General features: G+C 34.1%; 1 protein-coding gene across 5 annotated transcripts in view; it reads left to right on the forward strand.

The window, feature by feature from the left end:
* The window catches only part of LOC141521709 (thrombospondin type-1 domain-containing protein 4-like), a 481,139-nt gene extending 454,451 nt beyond the window's left edge, over positions 1-26,688 (forward strand). For all 5 annotated transcript variants that reach the window (XM_074234538.1, XM_074234540.1, XM_074234539.1 and 2 more), the window contains exon 7: positions 10,550-26,688. In XM_074234538.1, coding sequence (XP_074090639.1) covers positions 10,550-10,698 — 149 coding nt within the window. In that variant the 3' untranslated portion in view covers positions 10,699-26,688. The remainder of the gene's footprint in view (positions 1-10,549) is intronic.
* The last annotated feature ends 549 nt before the right edge of the window (positions 26,689-27,237 follow it).

The following is a 27,237-nucleotide window of genomic DNA, read 5'->3' on the forward strand; positions in this document are numbered from 1 at the left end:
CTCAAATATTGATTATTTTTCTTTTTATCATCTTATACAATCTGATTGGCATGAGGGTTCTTATAATTTTCAGTTCTCTTCAGTCATGATTGGAATATTTTTTTTCATAGGACTCTTAAATTGCTTTGATTTCTTCATCTGAAAACTGCCTGTTAATATTCCCAGGATTATATATATATAGTAAGTGTCTGAGGTAGGATTTGATCCTTCTGATTTCTAAGTCTTTCTGATTCTAAGTCCTGTTCTTTATCCATTGCACTAACTTGCTGTAGGAGAATGGAGTTGGAAAAAAGCAAGAATTTAAGGGCATTGATTTCAAGAGAAATGATGAAGAAAAGAAGAGGAAAATATTTTCTCTTTCATCATATAGATATACTACTTAATCCTGAATAATACTCACAGCCTATTGCTTATTGAATCTCTTTAACTGTGAGGTCTGATTTCAGGACCTGCAGAGACTATGATTTCTGCACCAGACTATTTTATGCATATGCTACTATATCTTTTCATGCTGTTAATTCAATTTAACAAATGTTTATTGACTAGCAGTACAAGTGTCACTCATACTCGTCTCATAAAATCTAATGATTTTCAAATGATTTACAACATTAAAGTAATATATAAATGATGATTATTACATTGTAGTTTAAAAAAATGCTTGTTGATGAATTGATTCTCTATAGGTATCCAGTCTAGAATCTAAGTGCTTATACTTTGGAGTTTTGTTGATCTTCCTTCTTTGACCAGATACAGTAGCTTCATTTAAAAGTATTACACAGTTAAGTTCTCATTTATCCTATGGTAATTGAAATTATCTCCATAACTTATTTCTGCAGATAGCTGAAGCTTACTTTTACGAGTACCAAACACTCTTTCCCATACCCACTTTTTCAATCTTTTTCAAATGATTTATAGATTGTACTTCTTTCATACATTTAGGAGGGTGGGGAGACTTTCTAGTATAGAAGCTTCCTCTAATGATGCAGATGAGCAACTCGTCTGAAACTTCTAAGTTACTCTGGAGAAATACATAGTGATTAGCTGGTCTTGGAGTCAAGAAAAATTGTGTTCATATTTAGCCTCTGACACATACTGGTTGGGTGGTCATGACAAAGTTGTTTAACCTTTTTTGGCTTCAATGGTCAATATTCAGTAAACATTTATTTTAGTCAATTTTAGTCATGTTCTATTATTCATGACTCCATTTGGCGTTTTCTTGGCAAAGATATTGTAGTGGTTTGCCATTTTCTTCTCTAGCTCATTTTACAGATAGGAAATTGAGGTAAAAAGTACAGGGTCACACAGCTAGTGAGTGTCTGAGAATGAATTTGAACTCAGGTCTTCTTGAGTCTAAACTCAAACATTCATTAAACACCAACTATGTGCCAGGCCCTGTGCGAGGGAAATAAATAAGAAAAAGAGTGATAAACCTGGCCCTCAAGGGGCATACAATCCATGAGGAAAGATGACATACAAAAGGAAGTGGAAAAGTTTGAAAGCAAAGGGGGAAGGTAGGGAATAGGGCACCTTGCTCTGTGACATAATATTATAGGATTTGAAACTACATAGAGTATCTCATTAAAAATGAAGCATTTAGCTGGAAAGTTGAGATCTCTATAAAGAAAGACTTTGGGAGGAGTTTTATGAGGGATGAGGCGACTGAGGAGGCTGAAGTATCATCAATTGCCACCATGACCCAAACAATTTCTTAATAACATTAAAAATCCAGGCCTTTAATTAGACAGGGAGAAAAAAAATCACATAGTAAACTGCAAACTACACTTTTTAAAATTTATTTTTAAATATATATTAACTTTAACAAATGTAAGAAGTGTGGGGTAAGAGGGGAAAGGACTTCATTTTCAAAGCTGCCTTGGCCTGAATATAATAAGCAGGGTGGAGGTGGGCAAAGACATTTTCCAATGTAACTCTACTTAGTTGAATTACCATTGGGAAAATATGTTCTTCAACTCCTGTGAGGTCTATAATGCCTATACTGTTGGTTACTTATATTGGGGGATTAAGGGAAGATAGCTGCAAAGTGGAGATTTAATGGCAGTTACCACAGGAACTGTTTTATGAAAGGTAGAGAGTCATGATGTGAATTCATGAAAATTACAAACAGCTGGTCAAGCAGCTAGTTCCTTGGCTGTCCGTTTCTTTCCTGTTTAAAGGTTTTGCTGTCATATGTTTCCTTGCCTGGGTATGTTAGTATGGTACACAATTGAACAGTTAGACATGAGCTAACTTTAGAAATTCTCACTTTTCTAACTGAGTAGTGGCAAAGTGATCCAGACAGGTGATTTACTATTGAGTTAGACATGAAATTGAATTGAATTTGCAATATCTAAAGCTAGCTAGATGGAAGACTATACAAAATAAGACTAAACTGTTTGTTCCCAGGTCCTGTCTAATCTCATTCCTTTTGGATTTTCTTACTATTAAAACATATATATATATATATATATATATATATATATATATATATATACACACACACATATATATGTATGTATATATGTACACATTTACATTACTTTAGCAAATGCATGTGGGAAGGTCAGTGGTACAGTTGGATAGAGTGTCAGTCATGGAGTCAGGAAGATCTGAGTTCAAATGTGGCCTCATACACCTCCTAACTGTGTGACCCCAGGCAAGTCACTTAATGATGTTTACTGCCTCCATTCTTCCTCTATAAAATGAGTTAAGGAAGGAAATGATAAACTCCAGTATCTTTATCAATAATACCTCAAATGGGGTCATAATGAGACAGACACAACTGAAGAACAACAACAATAGTCAATGCATATATGTTCTGAGTTACTTCATTTAAATCGTTTAATATTTTTGGTAGTTTTCATATTTCAAATTTCTGATAGAACAATAATATTCCATTATATGTATACATTACAATTAATGCAATCATTCCTCAACCTTTGGAAACATATTTCCCTATTTTTCTTGACTGAATCTACTCAGGACTGTTCTGCATATTCTTTTCTCAAGCATTCAGGATCATTAGTCTTGTCACATAACACAATAAAGGGTGTATTATATTGTTTGAGATTTACTTGAGTTTTTTTGTTTCCTTCCTCATGTCAGACCATTCTTGCTGCTGTTATTGTGCCTATTTCTAACAGCCCCACTTTTTCTCTTTTAGTTTATTCGATCTTATATTCCTTTGTGCAAAGAAAGTGAGAGTCAGTTTGAAGGTCTGTATAATGAATATGGGTCAGAAAGATACCAAATTAGGAGCAAAGTAATAAAGTGCATGGTTTTAGTACTGTGAATTTGTTATAGTCCAGCAGAGTCCAGAAGCCTTCTTGGCTTACTGTTAGGTCCATGCTCTTGGAAACTGCAAGGAGACTGACCTCTTGACAAGTTGTGTATTGCCAGACTGTTTTGGTCTCTGTTCTGGAGAAGTTTCCTTTTCAGAAAAGGAAGAGATTGAGTCTTAGAAGCATTCTCTTTCATTTTCTCTTTTTTTTTTTTGTCTAAAGAGAGCTTGAGTTATTAGAAGTGTTTTATACTTCATTTTCCATAGTTTTGCCTTGGAAAGTGTAGTCTGGTGGAAACCAGGTAAAAAGGCATTAGTCTGAGTTTAGTGTGATATTTGAAATCTGAGGATAAGCTGATCATCTATTACAAATTGGCTAGAAAACCAAATAGATAATGCATGAGAATGGAAGATGAGCTCAGCAGTTTGCTCTGGCTAGTTTAACTAAATGCCTCATACTATTTGTCCTGTGCTTGGGTTTCTGTAAAATCTAAAATGTGTTTTCCCCAAGAACCTTCCCCACCCCCTTCGTTTAACCCCTATATGTATTCCCAAGAAATTAAGTCCACATGTTTCTTATTCATTTACACTTAACTCATCAGAATGTTTCTGGTAAGGACTCTGCCACATCCAAGTTTTATGAGCTGCTTTTATGATCCTGCTTCCTTTGAACAAGAATGTCCCATATTGCTAACGAAAAAGGGAACTCGAGCCTGGAAGTTTGGATTTTGGTGCTAAACTTGGAATGAATCTGTAAAATTTGAATGGATTCTAAACTTAGCACAGATGTTGCTCTGTCCTCAGGGAAGAGCCTTCAGTATTTGCTTAGACCTTTTCTCCTCTCTTTTACCTGATATTTCTCAGTAAAATTGGAGTAGGAATAGAGAGAAAAAACAGGTAATGCTTTTAGAGTATCAGAGTTTGACCCGTTGTAACCTCTGGAAACATTTATGAGTCTAATCTTTGAGATTACTATGTAACCCATAGACCAGCACCTCCTGTGATGAACTTTTCATAGATTTAGTCTAATCTTCAAGTTTTCTCCTAGATGATTTTCTGGCTCGTTTTGCTTCTAGCAAGATTACCCTCTGGGAAACTCCAGAATGTAGTTTTTGTCTAGGTTTTCATAGATGTAGTTAGAAGGGTTTCCAATTCTGATACAAATAACTAAGATAACAATGAATGCTGGTTATAAGCCAACCTTGATTTTTATATCACAGAAAATGCAGAAATGACTCAAAGTAATTAACAAACAGCATATGATTTTTTTTTCCCTCTTCAATGAGTCTTACACTTCCCCAGATTCCTGGGGTAACTCTGGTTTATATACCATCAAAACCTTAAAATAATCTTAGTTTTATCCTCGAGTTAACCTTGCAACATTCAGATGGGTCCTACTTTAGGTGGCACAGTGGATAGAACACTGGCCTGGGAGTCAGGAGGATAAGAATTCGAATCCAGGTTTAGTTGACAGTTGACTCTTACTAGCTATGTGACCTTGGGCAAGTCATTTAACCCTGATTTCCTCACATCCAGGGCCATCTCCAATCATTCTGATTCTTATTTGGCCACTGGACCCATATGGCTCTGGAGGAGAAAGTGAGGCTTGGAGACTTAGTATAGCACCCCCTCACTTAAATCCAATTCATGAGCTTGTAGTCTGATATGGTCTTCTTCGAAAATTGAAGGGTAAACATTATACAGCTTTATGACATCAGCCTCATTTTTTGGTTTAATATTAAAAGGAATAGAAACTTGTGTTTTAAAGTAGCATTTTTCTTCCCATACAATCTATATTGCCCAAATATCTCACAATAAAAGCAGAAGGCAAAATCCAGGAGTTTTGCTTCTCCATATGATGGTTTAATCTTTTATTTACCTTTCATATTGAGGTCCATATCCTCTTTTGTCTCTACCAGATTAGATCTCATAACTCTCTTCCTGTGTTTTCTTAGAGGACAAACCATAGTACAAAACCTTGAGGTGGTTAAACTTTCTTTTTTATTTTTTTTTATTTTCATCCATTTGTACATGTATATTTCCAAGTTATAGTTTCCCTTTACCCTCCCCTAAATTGGGAACTGTAGATTAGCATTTTGCAAATGAGTAGTTTTTGGCATGAGAAATTAGAATTAAGGGAAAGAGATACATAAGAGGTAATTTTTATAAAGTGTTCATCACATTTGGTAGGGATTTTTTTTCTGTGTATTTTGTTTTGTTTTATTTTTCTTCCTCTGGTTGGGGATGTTATAGTCCATAATCTGTCAAATATTGTTGTCCTAGCTCTCTAGACTGCTGAGAGGGGCTACTTCCATTAAGGCTATTCATCTAATAATGTTGATGTGTATGTTGTTCTCTTGGTTCTACTCTCTTCACTCAGCAACAGATCCCATAAGTCATTCCAGGTTTTTCTAGTCAGACCATTTATTATTTCTCATAGAACAATAATATTCCATAGTATTCATGTATCACAACTTGTTCAGCCATTCTCCAATTGATGGGCATCCTCTCAATTTCCAATTCTTTACCACTACAAAAAGAGCTGCTAGGAATATTTTGGAACATGTAGGACTTTTTCCATTTTTTACAATTTCTTTTGGATATAGTCCTAGAGTTGGAATTGCTGGGTCAAAGGGTATAAACAGTTTTATTGCTCTTTGGGTGTAGTTCTATATTGCTATCCAGAAAGATTGGATCTGTTCACAACTCCAAAAGCAATGCATCAATGTCCCAATGCTCCCACAACCTGTCCAACATTGTTCATCTCCCCTTTTTCTCATCTGGCCTAATCTAAGAGGTGTGAGATGATACCTCATTGTTGTTTTAATTTGCATTTCTCTAATCAATAGTGTTTTGGAGCATTTTTTCATATGATTATATATATATACATATATAAAACTTTAATTTTTTTCATTTGAAAACTGTTTGTTCATATCCTTTGACCATTTATCAATTGGGGAATGACTTGTGACTTTATAAATTTGATGCAATTCTCTATATATTTTAGACATGAGACCTTTATCAGAACTTCTGGTTGTGAAAATTGTTTCACAGCTTTCCACTTTTCTTCTAATTTTGGCAGCATTGATTTTATTAGTGCAAAACCTTTTTAATTTAATATAGTCAAAATCATTCATTTTACAGTTTATATTGTGCTCTAATTCTTGTTTGGTCATAAATTTATCCCTTTTCCATAGATCAGATAGAATATTTTTTGGTCTATTAATTTATCTATGGTATCACTCCTTATGTCTAAATAATGTACACATTTTAACCTTATTTTAGTATGGAGTATGAGATGTAGATCTATGCCTAGTTTATGTCACATTATTTTCCAGTTTTCCCAACAATTTTTGTCAAATAGTGAGTTCTTATCCCAGAGGCTGATGTCTTCAGGTTTGTCAAATAGTAGATTGCTGTCGTCATTTACTGCAGTTTCTTTTGAAACTATCCTAATCCACTGATCCATTACTCTATTTCTGAACCAGTACCAGGCAGTTTTGATGACTGCCATTTTATAGTATAGTTTTAGAGCAGGTAGAGCTACGGGTGGCCAAACTTTCAAACTGCCCAGTTGCCCCTTCTAGTCAGGAGACTGCTGTTTAGGAATTCATCACAGAGAACATACATAATAACACTAAACCTTGAGCAAAGAATCATAATTATGCACTAGGAAAGATTATATACCTGCACCATGTTTTCTCTGCTCTAATACCTAAATTCTCTCTTAACTCTGTTGCTCTGTGGTTATCATTCCATCATCAAAGACTAATCCTATACTTGAACCCTTTTTTGTTTCTTTCTCTTTTCTTTCATTCTTTTTTAAATTTATTTTTTCATCCATATGCACATATAAATGTTTATATACAAAATTTCTTTCCTTCCTCCCTTCCCACTTCCTTCCCACTCCCTTCCCCTTAGTGGTGAACAATCAGGTTATCATTGAATATCCATATTTTTCATAAACATGTTTACAGATTAGTCATTTTCGGTATGAGGAATTAGAATTAAGGGAAAGAGATACATGAGAGAAAATTTTTATAAAGAATTCATCAGATTCTGAAGGGGTTTTTTTTGTTTTATTTTATTTTTCTTCCTCTGGATGGGGCTAATATTATCCATAGCCAGTCTAATGTAGTTGTCCTAGCTCTCTGAACTGCTGAGAGGAGCTGTGTCCATCAAGGCTGATCATCTCACAATGTTGTTAATATGTACTCTTGGTTCTGCTCCCTTCACTCAGCATCAGATCCTGTAAGTAATTCCATGCTTCCATATATATAATTTCTTATAGAACAATAATATTCCATAGTATTTATGTACCATAACTTGTTTAGCCATTCCCCAGTTGATGGGCATCCCCTCATTTTCCAATTCTTTGCCACTCCAAAAAGAGCTGCTATGAATATTTTGGAACAGGTAGGACTTTTCCCATTTTTTACTATTTCTTATGGATAAAAGTCTAGAGTTGGAATTGCTGCATCAAAGGGAATGAATGAATGAATGAGCATTTTTAGTGTTCTTTGGACATAGTTGATCTCTTCTTTAGGGCCTACAAGGGGGTACATGACTCAACCGTCAGTCAACCAATTCATTCTCGACTGAGTCATAAATGAGCAACAAATACCTCAGCCAATCATTTAATCCTTAGTAAATGAAAGAAAAAGTGATATCTTCATAGTCAATGAGATATTATTGGGGATACTATACTAAATGTCCCTCATTTCTCTCAAACTGATTAATGAGAATGTACATATCTTCCACAAAAGCTCATGAAATTAGAGATCTTCCTTGATTAATCCACTAATTTTACTTCCATTATCTAAAGGAAAATAAGATTAATAGCAAAATTTATTTGATATCTGAATCTGCTAAAATTTGCTTCTTGAATAATTATTTACCTTTCTTCCCTGAATGTGCAGCTTTGTAATTATCAAGATCAAGAGTCTCTTAAAAAAACAATTTGGCATATATTTGTATTTATGAGCAAAGAACATCAAATAATTTTAAGTAATTGAGATTTCCTTCCCCCAAATTTGGAGCTAGTTTTTCATTCCTTCTTAATATTTCAGTTTTCTTGGGGACAACTAGGTGGCACAGAGGATAGAGTACTGACCCTCAAGTCAGGAGGACCTAAGTTCAAATATGACCTCAGACACTTAATAAGTACCTAGTTATGTGACCTCAGGCAAGTCATTTAACCCTATTGCCTTGCAATAAATAAATAAATAAATAACTCCCAATTGTTTTTTCAGGTTTCTTATACTTTGATTCCTTCTATTCCTTCTATTATACTTCTATTCCTTATTCAGCTATACTAAGACAACTTCTCTTCTTTGTACATGACATTCTGTCTTCCATCTCCTCTTTTTTCATTGGGTATCACCTTTGCCTGGAATGCTCTTCCTCTTTACTGCCCTTCTTTCATTGAAACAAAGAATACCTCTTCAATATCAATATTTTCATGGTACTATGTAAATTCCAATAATAGGATACAATTTTTTCTGAAAAAAATAAATTTGTTGGTTGCTGAAAGTGGAAAAGAATAACCTGAAGCATATTAATGATGAAAAATGTCATAGTAATGGCATGTATTAATTTATCAGTGAGATATATTATAATGGAGAACAAATAGGGAGGACTCATGGAGAACTCATGTGTTTCTTTGGAACCATCAAATGTTGAGAGATCTAGGCAAGGTCCATCCAATATCTTTAGATGGAAGGGAGGCTTGGGTTGTGAATAATAGTAGTAAGAAGGAGCACCAGCAATAATGAAATCCATAGGGTCATCAAAGTATTCCACTTGAATAGGGCTAGCTCATATGTTAACTGAAGCCAAGTTGCAAATAGGTCCCTGGAAAGTTAGCATAATGGACTGAATATAATAAAATAATAGTTAATAGAAATTGTTCTTCCCTTGGATTAAATAACAAGAAGTAGCTTCTTAAGTATAAGATTATAGAGCAATGAATTTATAGTAATTTTGTACAGAAAGATCTTGTGAGCTGAAAATTCAAAATGAGGCACCGATATGAAGTGAAAGCCTAGGATATTAACCTGAGATATATTAAGAGGATATTAATGTTTGGTGTAGGAGTGCTGGCAGACTTAATGAACACTATATTGCTCAAATGCCTAGTCTGGAGTGCTGTGTCCTGTTCTAGGACCAATGATTTAGGAAGGATGTATACCAGTTAGTATCTAAAGGAAGGGGACCAGGGTAATGTACTCACGAACTGGTTTGAGGAACTGGATCACCATTCTTAACATGGAGAAGAAAAGACATAAAGAACATGACAGGTGTCTTCAAGGATTTGAAAAACTTGGTGAAAAAGATAATAAAATTGTTCTACTCAACTCCAGAAATCAGCAAATAGTGGAAGGTACAGAAAAGCATATTTGTATTTGAACTAAGCAAACGTTTATTTAAAATTAAAACTCCCCAAGTAGACTTAGGAGGTGGTGAGATCCCCATCATTGCAATTTTTCAAGTAAAGGTTGGATGTCTGCTTGTCAGGAATGTTGAGAGATCCAACATTTATTTTTTTTTTTGGGGGGGGGCTAAGTAGCCTTTGAAATTCCTTCCAAATCTGGTATTTTGGTGTATCACTAACTTTTTACATTTAGGTATCTCCCTAACTTCTTTGTCAGATATGATTTGACATTAAGTGAGAAACTTGTTCATGGGTTTATAAACAGTGTCCCTCAGAGAGAGAAAAATAAAGGGGAATGTGTTGCCCATGTTCCTGTGCTCAAAAGGGATGCAACATTTTCAGGGATAATTTTATAAAAGGTAACATTCCTAAAACTGGCTATTTTTATCTCATGAAAAATAGGCATAGAGTCAAAAGTGTTGAAAGCCCTTAGATGATATAGTGTACCTCCTGTCTTCTACCTTATAGAACCCATGAAACTTCTGTTTTCTGTTAGTTCACTGAGATTACTTTGAGTGTAAAACAGTAAGACGTGTGAGTGTGGGAATATAGAAGCAATAGGAAAAAAGGAGTATACCATATTACCTAAGGGGGAAAATGGAGATTTTTACCAAAAATTACACATGCAGACTTTTGTATGACCTTGGAATATAATGCTTAGAAGAGAGTATAGTATCAGTTTTGTGTTTTTCCTTAAAACACACATGCACATGCACACACACACACACACACATTCATTCAACCTGTTGATCTTTTAAGAAAAAAAAAATTATGGTTCTCACACTCATTCTGCCCTAAGAACTGACTACCTGTGGATTTTTTTCATTATTTTTCCATAGTACGGGGAAATCAAAAATGTGAGCTGAACTGTCAAGCAATGGGCTATCGTTTCTATGTGAGACAAGCTGAGAAGGTTATTGATGGCACTCCTTGTGACCAGAATGGAACATCCATCTGTGTATCAGGACAATGCAAGGTATGTGCATAGACCATCAGATGTGAGAAAAAGGAGCAAATCATTTTGCGTCCTCTTTGTTCTGTTGCTGCAGATGGTCTTGGGTTACTACAAGTTCAGTCTCTAACCTCCCATGAGGTTGATTCTCCTTTTGCTGTGGAACATTGGTTGAGTGAAGGAGGAAGCACCTACATCTGTACCTATACCTGATTTCAAGACTGATTTAAAAGTGACCCAAGTCTCTCCAGAGTTTTTCCTTTTCTAATATTGGTATTCATGTTTTCTGAGCCCTTTGAAATAGACCAAATATTTCCTGCATGTTCATTGAAGCTCTTATTGCCTAGATAACATTTTCTCTTTGAAGCATGTCTGATTGATGAAACTAATTGATGGCTTGGCAATTAAATTTTGAGCATCTAACATTGTCATTTAAAGGGAAAGATTGAGATGACTTATTATGAGTAGACTCCCATGAATGAGAAAGACTCTAGAATGAAAGCTCCCTGTTTTCTCATGTCCCATATAACAGAAAATTGGTTGCTGGATAATACTACAAATGGACATTCTCATTTTTCTCAGTTTTTGAACAAAATTTTTAAAATGAAAAAAATAGAATATCTTATAGTAATTGGCATGTTATTTGAAAATGTCTGTGGCAACTTTTAGTAAGTAAAGCAATGGAAATAGTAGAGAAGATCAAATGAAAGATAGTTTGTATAACAGCACACTAAAGAAGAATGCATAGGCTTTGGCTTCTAATCTTGGTTCTTTGACTAATTAACTTTGTGGCCTTGAATAAATCAGCCCTCAAGGCCTACGTGACTTCATTAGGTAAAATGTAGTAGGGCAGGATTGGGCTAAGCATTCTCAAAGGTCCCTTCAAATAGAATTCAAACTTCATTCCACTGTGTTAAATTAAATTTTAATTTGTTTAGCCCTAGGGTCCTTTATCAGTCCAATTTTTTCTTTCACATGCTAAATCTGGAGCCTGATTCCTTGTTTCTCTTCTGTGTAAATGCAGTAGCTACATATTATATAAGGCAGAGAAAACCATTTTTCCTCTGTAGATTCTAGAGAACTAAAATATATACATATATAGATAGATAGATAATCTCTTCAAGGATTCATTTATCTGAATAGGATTAATGAAGAAACAGGAATGGATATAATCAAAATCCTGATCTGTAGAAAAGATGAAAATAGGAATAATAACTGATGTATTTCAAAGTTTATAAAATCCTTTACAATATATTGTTTCATTGGAATCTTACAATAATCCCAAGAGCTAGGTACTCAAGATAATATGATTTCCATAATGTAACCTAGGACTCAAAGCTATTTGCATAAGACTCCCCTCAATGGAGAATGATTAATTTATAATCCTGTCTGTCATAGAAGAAGAGTTATTGAGATCTTTAGAAAAAGAAATCCCAATCCTTCATGAACTGCCAGCTTTGAGATAGGATTAATTAACATAAATGAGGAACCAGACTTTCAGATTAAGTGACTTTCCCAGGGTCACACAACTGTTAGATGTCAGATGTGTATACTAATTTCATTAAGGCCCAATCTATTTTTGTTTTCTTGTCTCAACTCTGAGACAGGAATGATTCAGGAAATCAAATCCTGTCTTTGACACTAACCTTCCACAAGTCATCTAACTCATCCAACCCTTCTAGATCTCAATTTCCCCTTCAGAAAAATGAAGTTATTAATATTGGCCTATTGGCAATATCTATTGTATAGGGTTCTTGGGAGATTCAAATGATATTATGAATATGTATTGCAAATGATATAAGGTTGTATGAATACCAGTTTCTGTTTTTATTCCATGAGGTTTGAGGGAGGAAGGAGTTTATTCTGAACATGGAGAATGGCCAGGTGTAGGGTGCAGCCTAGGTAAAGGAAAAGAGATAAAAGAAGTAATGATAGATGGAAAGAAAGAATAGATTCACCAGCTTGGCCAGACTATTGATTGTACCAAGGGGAGAATCATCAATCTGGAAAAGTCAAACCTGGAATCATGTTCTGAAAGACTAAATATCAGGTTCATTTGTATTTTATCCTAGCAATGGCTAAATATAGAACTTCAGAAAGAAAACTTTGCAATCTGGTTCTACCCATTTTTTGTACCTATAATATTGTGATCAGGACAATGGTATATCATTTTTTTGTTTTTGTTTTTGTTTTTAATTGAATTACCCTTATTTTTGTACGAATAAACTTTGACTTTTAGCTATCTGTGGATCATATTTGTTGTTGAACACATGAACTTCATGTAAGTGACAGTAATCCTAGGGACTTCTCATCTTCACTTCATTCATAGTGATGTTTGAATTATTTATTCAAATTCATAATTCTTTACCTTCTCCTTCCCATCAGTGACTCAAAATATATCAATGTGATATAATGGAAAGTGCTGGATTTGAAGTGTTAGATTCAAGTTTGGAGACCATCAATGTACATCATATGACACTCTAAGTTCCTCTGTGGTTGAATTTGTTTGATGTAATAATGAAAGTAATTAGAATATAAATGATACAATATGATATATGAAGTGCTTTACCTGTGTTGTGTCATTTGATGTTCATAATAACCTTGGCAAGAAGGTGTTAGAGGTAAAATGACTTGCTCAGGGTTACATAACTTTGAAAAAGGATGTTGCCAAGTACATACATTCTAGATTAAAGCCAAGAATATAATTCTGGTATATTCTTATTTTTGGCATTGAGATGTATAGATGAACTTAGATAAAATAAGAGAGTCTAGGCCTCAGAGTATATCACTTTTCAAGGGAACTATAACACAATATCAGTATTGAATCCCAAAACTCTTCCATTTATTACCTGTGATTGCATTTAGCTTTTCAGCCTCAGTTTCATCATCTGTAAAATGAGCTTAGATTATATGACCTTTAAGGTTCCTGACTATTCTAAATCTATATACCTTTAAGTCTTAATGTCTTCCAAACTGTGTTATTCATTTTGTTTTTCTTTTTGTGTCTTGTCTTAATTTCATTATCACTGCTGTGGATGGAATTGAAGAATGTATCAGAGAGCATCTTCCTATGGCTTACCTATTTTGAAGGGAAAGAAACTCTTTTTTATAAGGAAATTCCTTTCCTCATTTTGTACATGTACCTATTTAGTTATGCTATTTGCAGTACCTACAGAGTTAAGTTTTGCATATTTTGAGATTGCTCACACTCTATCTTTCTCCTTTAACCTCAGCCTCCAACTGAATGCTACTTAGTTGCATTTGGAAAATGCCTCCTGTTCATTTCATATTTTCCCAGTAATTAAATAATTTAACCATTTCCAAATGTCCAGAGAGGAGCTTTCATCTGTGTTTTCTCTCAGTGAGGAAGACATAATAAAGGTTTTGTGTTCAGGCGTGTAGTCGAAGGAATTGCAGTACTGTAACGATCTGTCAGAAGTCATCATTTTCCTTGAATGTGCAAATGTGCCTTCCAGAACCTAAGGAGTGAAACCATCTCCTTCTTCTGACTAAATGATTCTAAGTTCTATTAACTTTTGTTGTTGATGTTTCTTAAAATGTTTATAATCTTTCCTTTATTTATGAATACACTTCAATTCCTTTGAAAAAGCTGGAAATAAACTCATCATGGAAAAAAGAAGAAAAATGATAGACTAGACTTTATATCTGTTGTCTCATGTGACTCAATCCTTAGTCAAGGATTGTTAGGCACTGGAAGGATGTTATCAACATTGTAGACTTTCCTTTCTTGATAATCATTAAGCTCAACCGAAATCGACCATGAAAATAAACTTCATGTTATAATCTGCAGGCCTGATGAGAATCAGATATTAATTTTCATCAGAGTCTAAAGTAAGGAATTTATTATTTCATGCATATCCTTTCTATTGTTTTCATTTAATTAAAAGAAAAAAAAACAACTTTTCAAGGACACCTGTACCTACCCAAGGAACTCAAAAGGGAAGTGGAATATAAGTAAGTATTTATTAAAACGGTGTATTTTAGGTAGTTTACTAAGTGCTGGAAATAAAAACAAAGTCCCTAACCCCAAGGTGCTTTCATAATAATAAGAGGAAATACAAATCCAAAAGGGAAATGAAAATGGGAGGAGGAATGGGATAAGATAAAGAAACCTTGTGAGGATATGGCATTCATGTCTAGAAATTCAGAATTATAGTGAGGAGGGGAATAAAGGTTGACAAGCCTACATTGCTGTTGCTAAGTTGTTTTTTTAAGTTGAGTCTGACTTTCCACAATCTCATTTGAGTTTTCTTGGCAAAAGAAAAGGTTGCCATTTCCTTCTCCAAATCACTTTTGAGGAAACTGAGTCAATCAGAGTTAAGTGACTTTCCCAGGATGACACCATTACTAAGTTCCTAAGACTACATTTGAACTCAGGAAAATGAGTCTTCCTGACACTAGACCCAGCACTCTATCCATTGTGCCACCTAGCTGCCCCAGCAGAGCTGCATCTTCTCCTAAGTGAAGACTCCAGTGTTGAGTCACTCATCAATGAGAGGAAGGAGCTAACATTTCAGAGGAACGTTCCACCATGAGAAGGTCACAAAGTCACATTGACATCCCAGTGTGAAAAATCCACAAATGCTGAGTGAAGATTCTGGGTAAGACTTTATCTGAGGAATAATGTTGAAATCCAGAAAGTCAGAAGCATAACCAGGAATGGAAACCTATATAAGTTTGTGTTTGCTATAGATAGAAGCTTTTTGTCCTCTGGCTTCTGTTCTTGGATAAGACTAATGGAGGTGGGGCACAAAGAGGAAAAAAAACCCATCTATTTGGCAATGTGGATGAATACAATTAGCATCTTGTAACATAATAGAAATTTTTTAAACTATTTTTTAAGACTGACATTGATTCCGCCTTTCCCCACCCACTTCTAAACTAGAATGATTTAGCTTAGTCTTATCTCCTGTCAAAAAGGATAGATGAAACAATCTCTGGGGATCCTTTCAGCCAGAGAAATGCAGAAATGAACTTGTCATTCTAACCTGAGATAGTGAGGAACAATGTGTCTGTCCGTCTGTTTCTTTCTGTTGGAAGGGGCACAGTGATGATTTAACTGAATGTCAGCTTTGAAGAAGGAGGAGTTAAAAAAGATAAAAGAATGTTATATAAGTGATTCAGTTCTATTTCAAAGAACCCTATATGAACTCTGAGATTAGTCTGAAAGATGAAATTGTACTGATGATTCTGAGAGCACTTAGTCCATTAATACATGCCTTTGTGGTGTTTGCCTCTTTTCTTTTTTCTGCTACTGTCACTAATGAGATCAAGCACTCTTCTCTGGGCTAAATAACATCAAAAAATAGATGTGTGCCAGTGATTTCATTTATTATGAGCTGGCAAAGCACAGTTCTGGTTTTCCTCTAAAACTGTGGTTTGGATTGGATATTGGGATTTTTTTTAGTTAGTAGTCTATATTGACTAAGTTATATTACTTAGAACCATGAATTTAGGTAGTACAACGAAAAGAATTGTTAGGGGACATCTTCTAATGTATTATATTTTTATAGCGCCCTGAGACTTACAATGGGCTTTTTGTACATGACCATAACTTTATCTTCATAATAATATTGTAGTATAGGTAGTTTAAATATCAACCCATGGAAGAAATGGAAGATTCAAAAGAGTGTGAATTGCCCAAGGTCACTTAGCCAGCAAATAATTCTGAAATCATATTTGAACTCAGATTTTCTGATCTAATAATTCTTGCAACAAGCACACTCCATTTGCCATTTCTTTCTCTAGCTCCTTTTTTTCAGATGAGGAACTTAACAAACAGGGCTATGTGATTTGCCCAGGATTGCAGCTACTAAGTGCTTGAGGTTGAATTTGAACTCAGGTCCTCTTGACTCCTGGAGGCTTCATGTTACAGTGGATAAAACACCAGACTTGGAATTAGGAAGGTTCATCTTTGTCCACTTAATTTAGCTCAGTGACTCCGGACAAGTCATTTAATCCTATAAAATGAGCTGAAGAATTGCTCCAGTATTCTGACTAAGAAAATCCTAAATGGAATCAAAGAAAACTGAAATGACTAAACAACAACAATTGTATGCTAGGAGCTAGATATAGGAAAATGGCCTTTACAAAGTCCTTGCCCTTATGGATCATTAGACTGGATGGTATGCAACCTATACATTTGAAAAATGTATCCATTATTCTGTTCTATATTACTCTGAAGAGTAATCTGAAGAGAAGATAGATGACTCTAACAATTAAGGAAATCAAGAAAGGTTTCAATTACTTTTCACTATATTATGCATCCCTAATGAAAACAAACAAATGAATAGTCACAAAAATTTGCATGAGTTTTTTAAATTTTTCTCCTATCATCATAACTTTTCCTAATTTTCCTAATTATTATCTAATTGCCTTTGTCATAGGATCATAAATGTAGAACGAAGAGGGATATTAGGAGTCAGTCCAACAGTGTAATTTGACTGATAAGGAAGGGGAGGTTTAGAGAGTACTTGCTCTGGGCCATATTAAGTGTGTTTGAAAGAAGGATCTGAACTCACATCCTCCTAAACACCACATCCAACACTTTATCCACTACACCATGGTTTGAACCAAGTTCATCTTACAGTTTCCAAATCTTAAAACTCATGAATGTTTTACAGATACTAAAGCTGTTCCTTGGCCCCCAACCATATTATCTCTCATCTTCTACCTTCTGCTCTATATCTGTTTCAGTAAATTAAGAGAATAATCTTACTCTTTTCTATAAACTTAGCTCTCATGAATGCCAAAAGCTAAAATGAAAAGGGAGGAGAAAAATTTACTTTATTTTTAGCTTGTTGCCTAATTTTTTTAAAGCTACAAACTGATTCATGGGTTTAAGTATGTGAGATAAACCTTTCAGATTAATGTGAGCCAGAATGATGAGTTTTATGAACATTATAATTAATATTTATAGTGTGAAAAGATAATAGTTCAGATTTCTTATTGCAACTAAAACTATCAGTATTGAAAATGCTGTAGCATTAGGATGGGGATTTTGGAATTGACAGTGTAGAAAGTTGAAAAGAAAAAAGAGAAGGGCAGCTAGGTGGTTCAGTGTATAGAGCACCTGCCCTGGAGTCAAGAGGACCTGAGTTCAAATCCAGCCTCAGACACTTAATAATTGCCTAGCTGTGTGACCTTGGGCAAGTCACTTAAACCCCAATGCCTTAAATAAATAAAGAAAAGAGAAAGAGAAGAGGAAAGGTGTGAATAGGACATGGAAGTAGAAGTAAAAAAGGGAAGAAGGAAGAGGAGAAGAAAGAGGGCAATAAGAAAGAAGACTTAAATGGCAAGATTGTGTCAAACTATGAAATTATTGAATACCAGGCAAAAAAATGAATTTTAATTAGTAGCTAGTAGGGTAGCAGAAAGTAGGAACAATCCTCAACTAGATGGTCCAATGAATAGAGGACCAGGCCTGGGGTCACTTAGACCTGAGTTCACATCTGGCCTCAGATATTTCCTAGCTGCATGACCCTGGGCAAGTCACTTTACCTTCTTTACCTCAGTTTTCTCATCTGTAAAATTAACTGGAGAAGGAAATAGCAAACTACTTCACCATCTTTGCCAAGAAAACCCCACTCAAAAGACCTAACAAACCAAATTTAATTAATAGATTTGTGAATAGGGTAGATTAGCCTTGAAATATGAAGAACGATTTGAAGAATCAATTATATGAAAGGAAGATCTATTAGAAAGTCTTTGTAATACTTCAGGTGATGATAGTGGCAGTTGGGATGGAGAAAAGTAGAAGATATTCAAAAAATCTCAAATTAGGAAGAAGAAATTCAGTATTGGGAAGAGAAATCAGGGGATCTTAGTAACTGACTATTTTTTGAAGGAGAAGGGTCAGAAAAAATATTTCAATTTCAAAAAGGGGGAATGAAGAGTCACATTGTTGACAGAAATCATTGCCAAAAATTTTTGGGGTAAAAGCAATAAAAACATATTTTGGGAAGGGGGAAGGAAAGAGAGAAAAAAATTTGAAAATTTTATTAAAAAATAAAAGTTAAAAACTATATAGGAAATTAGAAAAATATTATTTACAAATAAATTAAATTTAATAAAATTGTTGGGCTGTAGAATCAAAAAATCTAAGAATTAGAAGAGATATCAAAGGTTACCTTTTCAAATCTCTGTCTTTATAAACGATGGTAGAGGGAGGGAAGAAGGCACATATTTATTAAATGCCTTTTCTATTCCAGACACTGTGCTAAAAACTTTACAAATATTATATCTTTTAAACATTCTTTATAAAATATTTCCACCAACTGGTCATATGTCCTTCACCTAAAGATTTCTAATGAGATTCCCATCTAGGGATATGGGAAAGAAAAGATCTAACCTCCCATTTTATTCTTGCTTCATTCAATTGCTAGAAAAATTTTTCCCATTCATAAAAAATAAACTTTAATTCCCATGTATTGATCTTAGTTCTGTTGTCTAGAGAGCAAGCAGAACAAATTAGATTCCTATTCCAGAAGAAAAAGAAATTTCAAGTCCTTGAAGGCATCTTCTCTATCTTCTTTTCTTTGGACAAAATCAACCAAATGAAAAAAGAACAACAACCTTCAGTTCTTTGAGTTGTTGTGTATATAGCATGACCTTTGAGTCCCCTCACTATCATAGTCTCTCTTCTCTGGACAATCTACTTTAGAGTGTAGTACACAATATCCAACCCCTTGAATACAGTGGAGTACAGTGAACCTATTTCCTAAATATTCTACCTATCTTAATGCATAATCCTTTTCTGCTGCCATATCACACTGACTCATTGAGATTTGGCCTCCTAACTCTTTCTAGATTGCAGCCCTGTTAGTCATTTCTCCTACTTTTGTTTCATCCATAAATTTGATGAGTATCCTATCTATGCTATTGTCCAAACCTTTTTACAAACATTTTAAACAGGGCCAAAGAGACATTCCCTAATTGTAAGGCATTTGTTTAGAAATCTCCCTCCAAGTAGAAATCAACTTTTTTGTCTAGTCATTGAACTAGTTCCAAATCTACCTAACTGTATTGCCACCTAGACCGCAGCATGGCAATAATTGACATTATATCTGTTTATTATACTGTCTCTATCTCAGGAACTTTAAAGTTTACAAAATGCTTAACATCCAACTCTGTATCTTATACACACAGTTTGTATGAGAGACTATGTCAACAGCTTTCTGGAAATTTAATAGAATTATGTCTTAAGAAAGAACCATATTAAGAGTAAGGTACAGTTGCAGACAGTATTTTGGAGAGATTACTTTTCTTCTGAGATCTAGATACGTAAGGCTGAAGATATAGTTCTTGAACTAATGGAAATATAGTGTTAATTGATCAATAAACTTTTATTAAGCACTACCATATTTCAGACACTGTGCTAAAGGCTGGTCATACCAAGAGGTGACTGACAGCCACTGTCCTCAAAAGTTTACCTTCTAATGGACAAGACAAATGAAAACATGCATATAAAGTCAGTTATATGAAAGATAAATGTTGCTGTTGGGTTGTTTCAGTCATATCTAACTCTCTGTGACCCCATTTGGGATTTTCTTAGCAAAGATACTGGAGTGGTTTGCCATTTCCTTTTCCAGCTCCTTTTACACATAAGGTAACTGAGGCAAACAGCATTAAGTCTCTTGCCTAGTACCATAGAGCTAGAAAGTATCTGAGATCAGATAAATTGGAAATAATTAAAAGAGGGAAAGTGATTTGATATTTGGCCTTCTTTCTTGAAGAAAAGGTGATGCCATAACAAGCAAGTGAACTGGATTTGAGTGAGGGAGAACCATGCTAAGTCACTAGCCTCACCTTCTCCTCTGGAATCAGGATGACTGAAGCTGACCCTGAATACGAACCAGTCAGGATTAAGTGACTTGCCTAAGATCACACAGCTAGTATAAATGCCTTGGACCATATAAATTCAGGTCCCCCTCACTCCAGGACTGGTGCTCTATCCACTGTACTACTTAACTGACTTAAAGGGAGGAAGTACTCAAAGTAAGAGAACTTAGGGAGACTTCCTGGTGGAGATGGCATTTTACTAGTAGCTTAGAGAAATGTCAGAAAGCTAGTAAAGGAGCTAAGATAATAGAAAAAATAATGTTCAGAAAGAAAGACATTTTATTCTTGATGATATCTTTCTCTGGCCAGGTCACTATGGTACTTGTCTTATTTGGGTTATCATATCATAGTTCAAATGAATTTGAAATACTTAGCTTAACAAAGAAAAATTTTTAGGTGAGACATAAAGGTATTTTCAAATTTTGGAAGTACTATCTGTTGGAAGGGGGATTATTATGCTTGACTTGGGAAGACAAAACTAAGAGCAGTGGGTTGAAAATGCAGTCAAAATCAGCTCAGTGTGGGGCAACTAGGTGGCACAGTGAATAGAGCACTGGCCCTGGCGTCAGGAGGACCTGAGTTCAAATCCAACCTCAGACACTTAATAATTACCTGTGTGGCATTGGGCAAGCCACTTAACCCCATTGCCTTGCCAAAAAAACCTAAACAGAAAAAAGAATATGTGATAAACCTCAACATCTATAGGGTAATCCCTCTTCTATTTCAGTTTTGCATAGGGCATATTTTATGACAGTGGTGAATACCTTTTGGTGAACATATGTCTCCCCGTTTTATGCCTTGATTTAAATTATAACCAGAAGGTCACTGAAATATGGTATATTTTATGAATACATCTATCAACAACTCTTGTATGATATTAATATTTGCATGCTAGCTTTGTTGGAGGAGAACCTTTAAAATTAGATTTTGCTTTGAGCCATTTATCAGGAAAAATTAAAAACATCAGCATCTTGTATTTATTATACCTCTCAAGAATTTTTGAGAAGTGAATTTTCTATAAAAACTGTGTATTTCCATATTTTTTCAATGAGAATCCTCTTGGATGAATGAGTAAAAAAGCATTTATAGTATGTTTACTGTATGCTATGCACTATCCTAAACAATGGGGATCTAAACATTAAAAGTAAATGACTTCAAGGTGGTGACAACCTAATTGGAAAGACAACATAGTAATTTAGAGTAGTAGCCATTGGAGAAGTACTTAGGTTCCCAAAATTCCTGGAAAATTCAGAGTTGATTTGATTATGGTTCGTGGTTTCATAACTGAAGTGCAGGAATGGGGAAGAAAGAATGCTCATGCAGGTGAAAGACAACTGTGTGGTAATAGATAACTGAAGAAGTGGGAGCTGAATGAAGCTTAGTTGTGCCTATCTATTAATGTCCTTAAGATATCTCACAACAAGTTTCCTACAGTTTCCTTACTCCTTTGCTGCTTTTTTGCTAGTTAGTTAGATGAAATGGTTTGTCTTTTCCCACTACTAATTTTCATAATGTTTTGCAGATGAGTTAAGGTATATGTTTATATCTTTGACTAATACCCCTTTATAACATTTTATGAATTCATATACCAAGATAAATGTATGCAGTGGCTTGGTTTAGAGGAAGTCATAAATTCTGTAGTAGAATTTCACTCTTCCTTCATTCTTTATAATAGATGTTTCTGTAATGCACATGTAGATCCCCTTATATGATCATTGCAAGGCAAGGTGACTAACCATGAGCTATAATGTTTAACATAACAATGAAATCAATTCCACTAATTCCAAGAAGGACCTTTGAGTTATTTTTCAACTAACTAGCAAATTCTTTCATTTATAATGAAACTATCAAGAGAAGAGTTAGTGATAGAGTTGTTCCCCAACCCCTAATAAAAAAAATAAGAGGATCATAAAATTAATTTAAATGAATCAAAGAGAACAGAAGAAACACCAGAAAGAAACTCAGAGTAATATGATAGTATTGAAAGTTACCTGTTGAATTTATTATCTTTTCATCATTCACATCTCATTTATTTGCTCTTTCCTGAGATTTTACACTTCTGCTTCACCAGGAGAACTAGGATTCAGGAAGAAATCCTTTAGTTTCAGGATATAGCTTTTAAACTGTCTTCTCAACAAATCAGATAACTCTATTTGTTGTTATTATTGTTCAGTCATAACTAATAGATAACTTCTTACACATAAGGCAGAGTGCCTTGGACTTTTATTTTGAATCTTTGTTGAATTAAATGAATATCATTACTAGAATGTGTTACTTACACAATAGTGCCTATAGAGGATATCTTCATACCTTTCTTCTTATTAATTAGATCAGTAGAAAAAAAGTAAAGATGGTGAGATAAGCTATTGCATCCTAAATATTTAAATTTCTCTCCCACATGGAAGAGGATTAAAAAAATATTAAGATGTCAATTTATACTTCATCATAAAATAAATGCATTTAATCATTCTGTTATTTCCTCTGTGGAATGACCTTCTTTAGAAGTTGTACTACCAGGCTTAATCTTTTTAGTTTAAGACCAAGTCTATAGAATCTTGAAGCAGTTAGATTCAAACCTACTGTTGTGGAAACCACTGGCCCTCAGCCAGAAGATCTGACCTTATCTTGCCTGCTTTCTAGCTCTGTGATCTTCTCAGCCTGTTTCCTCAGTTTAAGATGGTACTTACACTTTCTCCTTCACAGGGTTGTGTGTTTTTCTACCCAAAATTATATGGTATAAAGTGTTGTGCTCCTTTTATAGATATTTTAAGTCTTTTAAAAATAAAAAAAATCTTTTTTTCATAGAGTTAGACATATAAAAGGAAGGGATAAAGAAGAAAGCAGACTCATGAGTTTGGTTTTTATTATACCTGTGTCCTTTTATTAATTGCATGTCATCTGGACAGGTAAATGCTCTTTTAATAGTTGTTCCATCTTAAAATTTATATAAACAACTTAAAAGATTACTAGGGTACGTTAGAAGTCTTCTGGTTCACTCTCCCCCACATTCTCCCTATTTCTACATGAGAAATCTACATGAAAAAGATTCAAAGAAATTCAGTTACTTACCCAAGGGGTCACATGTATAATAAGCGGTAAAGCTAGATTGTGACCCAAGGTCATCTAACATCATGTCCAACATTCTTTCCATTTCATCACATTCACTTGAATTGAGTCTTTATATGTAAGGGAAATTTTATATTTAGATTTCATATTTCTTTAAAAAAATTTTCAAATGAGTTGATAAATCAGCAGATTCAATGTAAAGAATAATCAGAGACAAGAATTAAAATAAAATATTATTGGTGGTGTTTGTGAAGGGTAGAGAGTATGGAAGAGGCAAGAGGAAAAATAAAATGGATTGAAAATATGTGAACAAAATAGATATTCAATAAATATGGATTGAATCAGAATATTGAGATTTAGTATTTAAATAAAATATTTTAAATAGTATCTCCTATATTTGTGCTTTTCATAAGTATATTTTCCTGATCAGTGTTGATTTTTTTTTTCTTGTAGGTATTATGAGTATGAGTAATTAAAGGTGAAATAAATTTTCAAAACTAAAATTTTATAGTTTAGTTAGTGGGTAGTGACCCCTAGTGTTCTTTGCTGAAAATACATTTTGCTATAAATCATAAAGTATAGAAAGAAAAATAATTGAGACTCGACTCGAAATAATGAGGAAAGATGAAGATAATTAATACTTAATGATATATCTGAAGACTCTTTGGAGATAGAATTCACTTATACTCCTTTTCTATTTTTCTTTTCTATTAGGGATCAAAAGACTAAACAGATAGTTTCGCTGCAGAAAATTATTAGGTAGACAAGGGCCAGAGAAAGCTTTTGTTAATGACAATTGTTCCTGACAGGAAAAAAAAAATTAGATCATCTCTCCTGCCTTTCACTTCTCTGCATTCATGAAAGCAACCTCTAAGTCTAGAATTCACTCCTTCCTAATCATCCTTTAAGCCTCAGTTTGTTCTTTGACAAGAATGTACAATTTCTTCCCCCTCCCCAGCACTCAATCTACTAAACTATACTGAGTCTTCGGAGGGAGGCAAACCGTGTGTGTGCATGTATGTGTATGTGTGTGTGTGTGTGTGTGTGTGTGTGTATACACACACATATATATACATGCATACATATATACATGGATATTACATATTTATATCTTATATCTTATGTATATGTGTTTGCACATGTATATAAATAAATATAGAAATATGGAAATTAGAATGTGGAAAACGTGGAAATAAAATATGGAAAGCATATTGAAAGCAGTGATTTTCACTTTTTTTTGTCTTTATATCCTCAGCATCTAAACAGAAAGCCTGGCTGAATAAATAGTTGTTGGTTAATATTTTTAATAAATATACTATGTATTGCAAATACTATGTAACAGTGGATAAAGCATAAGTAAGAATTATTATACTTACACCTAGAATTTCACTGTCTATGAAATAGCTTTTTAAAAGTGTCAATTACCTACAATCATCTTCTTTTATCATTTCATGGTTCTTATGCTTTGCAAAGGAAAAAATCTCAATGATTACAAAGTACGAGGACTAATAAAAACTGAAGAATCTGGGAATCAAGGTGGTAGAAAAATAGAATTTTTTTTTCATTTAGGGTTTTGAATCAGTCAGAGACTGAGGTAAAGCATCAATTATAATCATAGTACATTAGGAAACAAAGTAGTTAGAACAACTGGGATCAAGTTCTTACCTCATTAATTTAATGTAATGGGCAGGAAAGACCCTGATAGTGGAAAGTTGGATTGGAGGTTGTGAGAGAGCAACACTGAAAAAACTGATAACATAAATGTGTTTATGATTTGCAAAATTATTTTCTCTAAGCAACTCCATGATGTAGATATTGCAAATATAATTATATTCATTTAATAGATTAAGAGACTGAGAAAAAAAGGATTGAATTAATTGTTCAAAGTCATGGGACAAATAAATGTCAGAATCAAGATTTGAACACAGGTCTCTCCTGACTCTAAGTATAGACTTTTTCTAGAGCAGAGAGACAATATGGCCAGAGGTGATAGTGGTATGAATGAAGACTGTAGAATCCCAGTATGGATAGGACAGTTTTGGGTAATGATAATATTAAATAATGACCAAGGTAGTGAGATCAGATGGAAAGTCATATAGGTTTGAAAGAATGGAATATGTGAATGGTGAACATCAAATGAAGGAAAATAGAAGAAAATTAGTCTTTTGTGATTCTCAATATAGAATTAATTAGCAAAAAAGGAACACTAACTTGCTATCTCTTTTTTTGTCACTGCCCAAAGTTGAGAAACTCAGGTGGGAGAAAGGACTAGAAGAAAGGATTGAAAAAAATGAAGCATCCAATGGGATAGTGAGAAATGGAGATAACTGGAAAATGAACAGAATAGGTTTAGGATAAAAGGGATTTTTGTTAACACTGGAAAAGGTGAAAGGAGGTATTAGAGATAAGTGGAAAGATACCTTTTATCTTAAAAAAAGAGCAAAAGTTAAAACAGACTAGAAAGAGTGAAGGGTAAATAAATGAGGATGAGGGGCTGTGTATTGGGGGATTCAGTCCACATGGGTCACACTAAGCAATAAATAGGGGAAACACATCTGTAGAGGAAGCACAACTACTAAATAATACACATAGATTTATGGGTTAGGTGAATGAAATATTAATAGTATTTTTCTTTTTTTCCTTTAGGCTTAAAGTAGATATTTTAAACTAGGCCATGGAAAGGTTGGCCTGGACTTTTGTTTTATCTCTGGGCCTTGGAGACTGAAAATATTTTTTGACCTCTTCATCCCCTATTTCCCATCAACTTCTTTTGATTTCCCAGATTGTCCTGGACAATAACTGGGATTGATGTTAAACTTGGAATCTTACCTCTTCTCAAACTTGTATAAAACATTTACCAATTCATTTTTTTGCCTAATTTCTAGCTTCATTTTGCTTGTCTCGGGCAAGTTTTCTCTCTGCAAGACTCTTATCCTTGTTGTTTGGAGTTGATTCAATGGCATATTTTCACAGGACTGGGGCATATGTAGGAAATAAATAATTGTGTGTATTTGGATAAGATATAAAGATAACATAAGAGAAAGGTCACATCTAAAGGTCAAAACCTGTATTATTGTGGGTGCTTCTTCCTAGGTTGTGGATCACAACATATATATATATATATATACACATATATATATATGTATATATATATATGTACATATATATATATACATATATATATGTATATATACACACACACACATATACATATACATATATATATATATATATATATATATATATATATATATATATATACACATATATACCTTCAGTTCAACATTAAGCACTGGTCTTGTTATGTGTTGGGTTTGGGAATTTTTTGGAGGGGAATTTCTCAACCTGTAACTTCCCCATCAATGCAGATCAGCAACTGTGATAAACTCACCTGCAAATTAAACTCTTTAGACAATTGCCTGGGAACACTGATAGGTTAAGTGACTTGACCAGGGTGACACAGCCAGGAGGTATTCAGAGACATATCTTGAACCTATTTCTCCCTAATTCTGAAACCAATTGTTTCTCTGTTATAGCCACACACCAAGACAAGAATGGATTTTTATTCTACTGGGAGGAGCAATAGGAGAACAACATGGATGCAGATCAGGGAATATAAACATGTACATATATATGGACTTATTTTTG

Source organism: Macrotis lagotis, chromosome 4 (assembly GCF_037893015.1).
Source record: "Macrotis lagotis isolate mMagLag1 chromosome 4, bilby.v1.9.chrom.fasta, whole genome shotgun sequence".
NCBI classification, from domain to species: Eukaryota; Metazoa; Chordata; class Mammalia; order Peramelemorphia; family Peramelidae; genus Macrotis; species Macrotis lagotis.